The sequence below is a fragment of the Anomaloglossus baeobatrachus genome, chromosome 6 (assembly GCF_048569485.1).
Source record: "Anomaloglossus baeobatrachus isolate aAnoBae1 chromosome 6, aAnoBae1.hap1, whole genome shotgun sequence".
NCBI lineage: Eukaryota > Metazoa > Chordata > Amphibia > Anura > Aromobatidae > Anomaloglossus > Anomaloglossus baeobatrachus.
In genome coordinates this window covers 479,197,759-479,208,389 of record NC_134358.1, presented here as the reverse complement: position 1 = coordinate 479,208,389, position 10,631 = coordinate 479,197,759, and the positions used below count along the sequence as shown (strand labels likewise).

The 10,631-nt window shown below is 41.3% G+C and overlaps 1 protein-coding gene across 1 annotated transcript in view; it reads left to right on the top strand.

Moving 5' to 3' along the window:
• The window catches only part of IGF2BP3 (insulin like growth factor 2 mRNA binding protein 3), a 168,228-nt gene that overhangs the window by 1,155 nt on the left and 156,442 nt on the right, over positions 1-10,631 (top strand). The window contains exon 2 of the mRNA XM_075316718.1: positions 1-54. This exon is cut by the window's left edge and continues 7 nt beyond it. Coding sequence (XP_075172833.1) covers positions 1-54 — 54 coding nt within the window. The remainder of the gene's footprint in view (positions 55-10,631) is intronic.

The following is a 10,631-nucleotide window of genomic DNA, read 5'->3' as shown; positions in this document are numbered from 1 at the left end:
GGAGCTGCATGGTAAAGTTATAGAAGTTGAACACTCAGTTCCCAAAAGGCAGAGGTAAATAATGTCATTCATTTTGTATCAGAGATGGGAGAGGAAGGTGATGGGATTAAACAGTTAATCACCTATTTCTATGTCTCCTCCTGTCGGGTTGGTCCATCCATGGCTGGACACATGGCTTGTAGTAGAGATTTATTTCTGCTGGTGTTTTATTTACAAATAGTGAATTGTATTATCTGGGAGCAGTCACAATGGTCGTGGCTCTAGGAGCTTTCTTGGTTTACGTTTTTGCATGTTGTGTACACCATGGAGAGCACATTTGCATACTGGTCTTTTGGTTTCAGGCTAAAAGGGCATTCATGTGACCTCAATCTGCTGTTAGTGCATTTGAATGGTTTTTGTTTGTTATTTTTTTTTTCCCCCCTTTACATTGAATATTTACTTCACATAGGCCACATTTTCCTATTCTTGCTTGATCAGGTTTTATCTGTGATCAAGACCTTTCAGCCTAAATACGTGATTTGTTTTAAATGCAAATGGTTGCTTTTTTGGTTTGTGTTTTTTTTTGCACTTCAAAAGTTGCAACCTAGAAGCCGATAAATGGGATTATTTTTAGGACCTTTCCTTTCCCACTCCCATCTCCCTCCTTTTCTTCCACTATCACCTCCTCCACCATTATCGCCTTGCACTTTCCCTTTGGTTGTCTCTATTACGCACAGAACCTGCTGCCATTTTGAGGCCCAATGGAAGCCTTATTGCTGTCAATTCATGCTGCTCATGTTCTCTATCCAGTCTTATAGGGTTCAATGTGAATATATCCACTTATTGCAGAAAATTGAAAATTTAATGTAATTATTACATGTTATAGTATCCAGATTATATTGTAGAGGCCTTGTGTGCATTTAGTCTAAAATGTAACATTAGTAAATACATAACGTAACAGATTAAATCTGACACTGACATGATTAATCATATAGATCCCTAGTACGACTAGGCCTCAGCCCTGAAATATAAACTTTTTTTTTTTATATATTGATTTATTGTTGATTAACTTAATATCTACTGAAATGTACAAAGTTTTTTCTTAGTACCTTTTTGCATCTGAGATTTTTTTTCTTTTATGTATCTGTATTTTTTCACTCCGTAAGGCACACTGGTGTTGTTTTGCAAGATTCTTAGTAATGGTCTTTGAACTTTAATCCCCTCTTTCAGCTTAGGATCTATTCATCTACATTATTGTTCCTATACATTAACTACCACTGTGCTTTCAGGGTTAAACAAGGTGTGGGTGGTGGGTAAGGTCTTTGTTTGATGTTCGCATGGTAAATGTGTACCCATAAGAGCCCACCCACTCAGTTGGTATGTTGAAAATCTAAGGTTAATTTTTCAGTGAGGCCTCCTCTCAGCCCAACATCTTCCGTTTTACTGTCTCCGCCTTCCCCCTCCTTTAAATAATAGCATGGTGTTATGTCTTGAGGGTTTTTTTTCTCCTTACATTTTACTGAAGTCATGGTTGGTTAAAAGTAATGAATGAAATTCAAAATGTTTTGGTTGCCCTTCCCCCTTTTGCGCCTCTTACAAAATCTTCCTATGAATGTGTAACTTTCTCATACCATGTGTGTTGTGAATGCATGGTTCTCCCATCCCCCATCTCCACTCATTATTAGTTTTAGGCTTTCAGGAGCAGCCCAAGCTTTGCATTGATGGGGGCAGGGAGGGGGTTGGGATATACCAATCTATATCCTCCTTGCTAAGGGAAGGTCAAGAGGTGGTGTCAGTTAGGGTTGCCATGAAGTTGAGCTGAATTCAGGAGACCAATCATTGCATAGTGTGCTTGATTTGTATGCAAAGTAAAATTCTTGGGCCCAGCAGTCACTGCATTCCAAGCCATGTTGGGACTTTGGAGATCTGACGTGGACACTCCCACGTTGCTGGAATGACCTTTATACCTGCTGTGAAAGGCAGGTTGGGAATATGGTGCTGCAGAAGGCTTATCGAAGCATTAAAAGACACTGCTATAGAATAGGGGGCCTTGTCAAGGTTTTGCCTGATAGTGTCGACATGGGGGATGGGTAGAGCAGTGCATCATGGCTCCATCCCAGTGTTGGTTCCTGATTACACTACTGGAGTCTCCAGAGAATGTCCAAGGAATGCAGGGGTTTTTTTTTTTTTTCCCCCTTTCACATATTTAGACCTTGATGAATCGTGGAAGAGCATTTTTGCTCGGCGTAGTATTAGCATCTTGTAATGAATGTGTGTGAAAGAAATATACACCCCATCAGTTGTCCTCTGATGTCTGTCTCTCAGTCTACCTGTATTGTTTGTATACATTTATATACTAATTTGCTTGTATTTTTATTACTTTTAATTGTATGCATTTTTTTATTAGCTATTGAACTAGGACATTTTTATGGATTTAAGCATTTCACTTTTATAATCTACATAACATACAGACTAAAAAATGGCAAAACCTAAGTTAGCATTATGTAGTTCTGTGTGTTTGTCCCGATCTCTGATACACTGCTCCAGTCACAGTTCTGTGTTGGGGATTGGATGTTGCCCAGAAAAGTTGTTTACTAAAACCTTGGGGCACCAATTTCTTGCGTTTTTATGGTTGTCATCGGACCTAGCTGTGTGTGTGTGTGTGTGTGTGTGTGTGTGTGTGTGTGTGTGTGTGTGTGTGTGTGTATAATCTATTTCACAATCAGTGTTTTGCTTTTGTGAACGCTGATTGGAAAAATTAAGTTGGTGCAAAAACAACCCAAATTTCGACAGTCACAAAAATGTGTCCACCAATCTATGCACCTACTTTTATAATTAAGACAATATAGGTTTTGGTTTTTTTTTTGTTTTGTTTTGTATTGTTTTCACTAATCTTCGCTGGTGAAAAAAAATTAACTTTTTTTTTGTAAGCCCGATTGGAAAAACTAAAAACTAATAATGAAGCTATTTAGGGCTTTGATTGGCAGAAAATAATTTGTAGCATTTACTGTGCAGTATGAAAAAAACCAAAAAACAACAATCATCACAAAGTAACTTGACTTAGGCTATGTGTCCAAGCTGCGGAAAATGTGCGGAAATTCCGTGGATTTTTCAAAAATCTGCAGCACAGCTACTCCCCAGCCATATCTATGGCATTTGGGAACTGCTGTTCCCACGCTGCGTTTTTTTCCCGCAGCGGAAATAATGCGGATTTCCCTGCGGAAAAATCAGCAGCATGTCAATTATTCCTGCGGATTTACTTGCGGATTTTGCCCATTCAATTGAATGTCAAAAAACGCAAAATCCGCACCAAATTCGCACCTATGCAAAGGTGCGGTTTCCAGGGGAAAGCTGCGGATTTAGCTTCAGAAAAATCCGCGGATACAGAGTCCCGTGGGCACATAGCCTTACTGTTTACAATGTAATAAAAAAAAAAAATAGTGTAACGTTCAGCTGAGCAGCCGGCATGCGAGAGCGTGCAGCTGAGCAGCCGGCAGCCGGGTGATCAGTTGATCGTTCACAATAGTCTGCTGCCGGTAAAACTGTACAGAAGAAAAAAATAAAAAAAATTCCATTGTTTTGTACGATCCGTTGCATCCGTTGTGCAATTATATGCAACACATCCGTTGCATCCGTCACACAATGCAATGCAACGGATGCCGTTCAACGCAAGTGTGAAACTAGCCTAAGAAGGCAGGTGGTGTCATATAGACCAGTGTAATTCATTTGGTCTTCGAAGTTCCCCAACAGTTAATGTGTTGTTGATACATTGTAAAGAGAATGAACACCTGTGACCATTTCCCAGACCCTGGAAATAATTACTTTATGAGCAATACAAAGGAAATCCTCCAGATATGATTTGTTGGGTGTACTTGAGGATTTTAGTTGAGAAACAGTGATGTAGACAACTTCTCTATTGTAATATATTATCCATAGACCTCTATCCATAGATCTTGTAGATCCATGTCTTCTAGATTCCATATGGTCTTTTTACATTTTTTTTTTTTTTTTTTTTTTTTTCCCCCACACACATGGAGCTGTATGGGTTGAAATCTGTGTCGTATAAACATTCAACTTGCGTGGTTTGTGCCAAGTTTGTTATGCAATTTTGTTTTTGTGTGAACGTACCTTTATGGATTCATATAGGTGAGGGATGGGGGAGTTGTTGAATGTTTAGTCACATGACTTATTACGAAGGTATTTTTTCCAAATGCCAAGGGCTAAGTGCACACCGTTTGTACACTTAAGCTCCCAACATATACTTTAGGTTTTCTCGCTGTATACTTAAGGTTTTTCTAGGCCCTCACTCCCTAGACTGGCCAAAAGTGTGTTCTTTTTGCCTCCATCTGGCTATTTGTCTGTATATTGTTTGAATGTACAAGAAAGCACTCTTTCCTATAGAGACACACCGGAGATAAAATACACTATGAAGTATGCTTTTTTTTATTTATTTATTATAAACAATGGGTCCATATCCATCTGTCCCAACTGTGTCGGACGTGTACACCATATGCATCTGATAGTGACCATGAATGGTGGGTCCGTAGCCTTAAGGCCCCGTCACACTAAGCAACATCGCTGGTAATGAACAACTTTTGTGACGTTGCTAGCGATGTTGCTGTGTGTGACATCCAGCAACAACCTGGCCCCTGCTGTGAGGTCGTTGGTTGTTGCTGAATGTCCTGGGCCATTTTTTAGTTGTTGCTGTCCTGCTGTGAAGCACAGATCGCTGTGTGTGACAGCGAGACAGCAACAACTAATGTGCAGTGAGCAGGGAGCCGGCTTCTGCGGAGGCTGGTAACTAATGTAAACATCGGGTAACCAAGAAGCCCTGTCCTTGGTTACCCGATATTTACCTTTGATACCAGCCTCCTCCGCTCTCACTGCCTGTGCTGCCGGCTCCTGCTGTGTGCACATGTAGCTGCAGCACACATCAGGTAATTAACCCGATGTGTGCTGTAACTAGGAGAGCAAGGAGCCAGCGCTCAGTGTGCGCTGCTCCCTGCTCTGTGCACATTTAGCTGCAGCACACATCGGGTTAATTAACCTGATGTGTGCTGTAACTAGGAGACTGGGGGCTGGTCACTGGTTGCTGGTGAGCTCACCAGCAACTCGTGTAGCCACGCTCCAGCGATCCCTGCCAGGTCATGTTGCTGGTGGGATCGCTGGAGCGTCGCAGTGTGACAGCTCACCAGCAACCTCCTAGCAACTTACCAGCGATCCCTATCGTTGTTGGGATCGCTGGTAAGTTGCTTAGTGTGACTGGACCTTTAGTGTGCGGCTATATAGGCTCCCTATACATTGCTTTGTCATGTACATATTGCCTTAGCATGTATGCTGTCGCTTTTAATTGAATGTGATAAAATTATATCCTATAAATTCCTCCTCCTTCTCCATAACTCAACATAAGTGAATGTAGGAAAGTCGTGCGTATCAGACAATGGTTTCTTCCACCTTTTTCTCTCCCCCAGACTTTTGTTCTGATAGCTCTGAATTACAGGGCAAACTTGATATACAAAAGTTCTTCCACGGAGGGATCAAGCGGGGAAGGGAACAAGGATGGAGTTGCTGGAGGGACAGAGAAGGGTGGGTGCTTATGGCTCCCCCCCCCCCCCCCAAGCTGTATTCATAGCTACGCTGCTCAGTACTGCTGTATAACGTCCTCCAATCTGCTGCTTCTGAAAGGAGGCCAATTGTGTGAGATAATAGTAGCTAATATCCACCCTTTCTGGGTTTCAGCTCAAAGAAACGTACAGACAATATGTACACTTTCAGTTTGTGTTTTATTTAGAGGTTTGAAGTTCTGCTCTTCACGGGACCCTATCTGCATGTTTTCACGTATGGAAATAGTATTGCTATATAGGTGCTTATCCTCCATAATAACCACGTACCCCTCGTTTATTTTTGCTTCTTTAGAGATGTGCCGGTCATGAAAGCTCTACCGGTAGTATATGCACATCAGGATGGAAGTACACTTACTTGTGTTTAGCTTCTACACTAGATTTCTCATGTCTGGCATATCTGATCAATACAAAAAAAGTATCCTTTTCATTAATGGCTAAGCACCTCCACAGCCATGCTGACGGGATCTTTTTTTAAGCCCCACTCCAGCGTTCTTTCTCAGCACTGGGGTGGTAGTTTGAATGTTAGTCCTCTGTCTTATACTCTCCTTTCGCAGTCTTCATATGTTTCCAGTATAGTTACGGTCTGTCTTTGGTAGTTTGTGCCCTGACGGCAGCTCCATTGTTTCATGGAGCACACCAGAGGCCACAAATAAATACAAGTCTGAGAGCCTTGTTCTGGTTGTGAGCGCTTGTCGTGTAGCATCTGACTTCCGGCCAGTTAGAAATTACAGGCTCAATATGGCGCTGCAGGACCAGAGCAGCGTCAATGGCTGAAAATGCCGTAGGGCGAATATAAGATGGCGCTGGAAAAACCCCGCTAGAGTGGTGCATTAATTCAGATAGTGTTGAGATTTCTGTAAAGTCCCCCAGGTGGTGTGGCTTATAGCAGCATTCGATGATGAAGAGTGGGTAAGCTTGCACTATAAGGAGGCTTCAGGGCTCAATGTAATGTCAGTGATTTTTCTCGTATGCAAAAAAGAGTTTTATCAATGTTTTCTTTACCAGTGTCATCAGTTTTTCTCTGGGGGGGAAATGGCAATTTCTCAAGATTCTAGTAAGACACTGCATGAAAAATGGCACAGGGCATCCAAGTGCTGTTTGCATATTTATTTTTTTCTCTCTTCACTGACCCATAAACTTTCATTGTCAAGTTTGATCTGTGACCGCACCAAATCACATGGACAGGTCAGATTTTGATCAGACTGTGCTGAGAAGTAGACGGTTGACCAGCTGCATAGACTATTATAGGTGCGAGTTTGTATCCATGAAAAATACGAACCAAACTCTTGCGAGAGGATCTGACGTCTGAGCGCTTAGCTGGAGTCTTAATTTTTTAATTCATAGTAATATTTCTTAAGACTATATGTCAGACCCATAAAAGCTGATCACTGGACAAGATGGTAAGAAATAATTGACTACACTGTGGGTTCCAGTTCTATTATGCTTTCCTGTCTTCAGTGTTTATTTTTATTACAATATATTTACACATTGTAAGCAAAATGGAAGACACGTGATTTGTTGGTTCCCTGCTAATTACTGTGCATTAAGGCTATGTTCACACACTGCGTCTTAACCACAAAGATGCAGCGGTTTTGGCCCCCCAAAAAATACCCAAAACGCATGCGTTTTGGACGTGTTTTTTCCCGCATTTTGCTCAATGCGTTTTTTTTGTTTTTTTTAAGTCAAAGCTATTGAGTGGAAATTCTCAAACGCAAAAAGAATTGACATGTTGCATCTTCAAAAACGCAGCCATAAAAGATGCATGGTGTAGACAGCAAAATGGAAATCTCATAGACTTTGCTGGGAGAAGGAAATGCATGCATTTAGTTGCATCTTTGTGACCTCAAAAATGCAGTAAAAGATGCCGTGTGTGAACATAGCCTAAGTATAGTTTATTAATACTACCTTTTTAAGAGCCTTAATGAGGTGCATCATTGAGGCTTGCACCTTTTGTCTGCAACAGAAGTGTAAGGCCGGAGTCACACTTGCGCGTATCTCGTGCGAGTCTTGCATCGCATCACCCGGCTCGGCCTGATGCTCTCCGGACAGGAGCGTCTCAGCTGTATAGAAATACATGCAGGCGATCCACTCCTGTCAGGAGAGTGCAGCCGTGCCAGGTGATGCGATTTGAGACTCGCACGAGATGCGCGCAAGTGTGACTCCGGCCTTACAAATCACACCCTAATTCCTTCTTGTTTTCTGAAGCCAGGATACTAATGTGAGCAAAGCTTTAGACTTTAACATGAAGATGTTTTTATTGCTCTGCTGATTTGGTGCAGTTTGTGGCCCAAATGCACTTCATGTCAGCTAAGTCCATGAGAATTCTGAAGGTTTTTTTTCCCTTGCAGTTCTGGTTGCAGAAATAATCTGCAGCATGTCATTTGTTGGTGCGTTTTTTTTTTTTTTTTTCCTGTGTATTGTAGCCCTTCCAGGCATTGATTTAACAAAAAATACACGTGCGTTTTTCTGTCGCAAGGAGCTTTTTTTTTTTTTTTTTTTTTTTTCTCTGTGTGTGTGCAGAAAATTTCTGCACCTAATCTGCTTTTGTATCAATATCTTTGAAAGTTGCTATTGCTTATGTAAAATAAAAGAAGTAGGTTTTAGAGGCCACTTCAACTTTAAGATGGGGCTTGTTCACATGCTGCCTTTTTTTTTTTTTTTTTTTTTCCCCCAGCCTTTTTGTCAGGGGAAAAAAAATTAGCATTTCACAGGACCAGCAAAGTGAATGCAATTTCTTAAAGCTCATGCACATGTTGCTTATATTTTTCTTTGTGGATTTAAACCATCAATGCGTTTTTGTTGTTTTTTTTTTTTTTTTTTTTTGTTTTGTTACTCTGCAGCATGTCAGTTACACCCTTTCAAATGGGGAGGGGGGATCTTGAACAAATGTGCCAGACAAGTGTGTGCATTTTACACAACGGTTTTTCTGTCAACATTCTGTTTTTGTTTTTTGTTTTTTTTTTCCTGCAGTAAACTCTACTGCAAACATTCAATGTGCATATCGTCATATAGTTTCTGTGCTCTTAAAGGGAAACTGACAGGTCCCTCCAAACCTTCAGCAAGTGTTTGTTCTTATGTTAACACCCTGAGTAAAAAGCCCTTTGTACAGTATGTGAGGTGTGTGGCTCAAAAGGAGTGATAAAAATCAGTTTCTGATATGCTAATTAGTTTTGGGCTAGTCATACCAGTAATGTTACCTCTCCCTTCTGGGAGTGATTACATGATTTGCAAGAGGTGGAGTCACAGCCCGCTCAGTGCGCACATGCGCTCGAATTACACCGTTTTGTGTCAGTGCGCTGTGACGCCAGGGAATGTACACCCGATTTGGGTGAAATAAAACTAAGGTGTGTAAGTGAACAACTGATCTGATTCAAAGTGTTTAGAAAAGTGCATGGCCAAGTGTTTGCAAAATTCACCAAATTTGAAAATGGTGACTGATTCTACAAACGGGATGTTAAAGAGCAGGAGGAGCGGATCAGATTGATATTTGTGGGAAAAGGTTCAGTAAAACATGCACTTTTACACTGGTCCCCCTTTGTACTCATGAGTCCAGTGGCCATCCTTTGCCGTAATGTTGAGTCTTCTTCTCTCTGACTGCAATCTCTTTATGGAGAGTCAATCACTGAGTAGGACCACACACTGGACTCTCTTTTGTTCATAACCCCTGGTGCTTCTATACACAGTTTATACTGAATTTTTTTTTCCATCAAACCTATAATTCTGCTTAGATTTAATTCTCTATACCCTAGTGTCCACAGATAAATGCATATACAACGTGACAGGTTCCCTTTTAAAATGTGGTCTAAAAGTAAGCCATCAAAAAGATGATGTAAAATTAGACTAGTCTAAAAATGTATCAGATTTAACATTCACAGTGAAGCACTGTGATAGTGCTAGACTAAACCATACCTGGGCAAACTATGGCCCGTGGGCTACATAAGGCCCTTTTGGCTGCTCCTACCCATCCCTTGGGCAGGGACAGCAAAGGGGCCAGAAACAGTGGGCCAAATGCAGTGACAAATTTCCCAACTTCTGTCCCGATTTTTTTTTTTTTTTTTTTTTTTTTTTTTTTTTTTTTTTTTTTTTTTTTTTTTTTTTTTTTTTTTTACTGGTATTTGCATCCTCTGCATGCAGATACCAGTGGGTGAATGTAATGGTGGAGGAAGGTGCCATTATTTCTGTCATCCACCATTCATCCTGTGCCACTGATGTCTCAAGTCAGCAGGCGCGAGTACGTCAGTGTCTTCTGTGGCGACTGAGAGTGCAGGGCAAAAAGTGTCGCAGCTCATCGGGGGAACAGAGGTGAGATAAGGGGTATGTGTGTGTTTTAAAATGAATATAAAATAAACTGAATTATGGTAATTTCTGCTTTGTTTCAGCCCTCTGCAACAATTGCAGTCTCATTTATGGCCATTTGGGAAAAAAAATTGCCCACCTGTGGACAACTGTATTGAATCTACCAAATTTAAGTTCAAGCTGTTACTTTTACACAGGATTAGTAAATCTGCCCCGTGGTGTAAGGCCCTGTGCACACAGGGACATACGTTTTTCTTAAGAAAAATCCGCACTCTCTAGCAGAATACCGCACCCGCAGCAAAAAACGCGGTAGTAATAATAGTAATAATTTTATTCATTTATATAGCGCTAATAATTCCACAGCGCTTTACAGACATTGGCAACACTGTCCCCATTGGGGCTCACAATCTAGAGTCCCTGTCTGTATGTCTTTGGAGTGTGGGAGGAAACAGGAGTACCTGGAGAAAACCCACGCAAACGCGGGGAGAACATACAAACTCCTTGCAGATGGTGTCCTTGGTGGGATTTGAACCCAGGACCCTAGCGCTGCAAGACTGCAGTGATAACCACTGAGCCACCGTGCCTCCCTTAACACCCCCTTTTACCATTTCTATGGCAAAAACTGCAGGTACCTGTGGAAAAGTGACATGCTCCTTTTTGCTGCAGAAAGTCTGCAGCAAAACCTAGAGATTAAAAAAAAAATGCATTCCCCCCCCCCCCCATAGGTTTTGC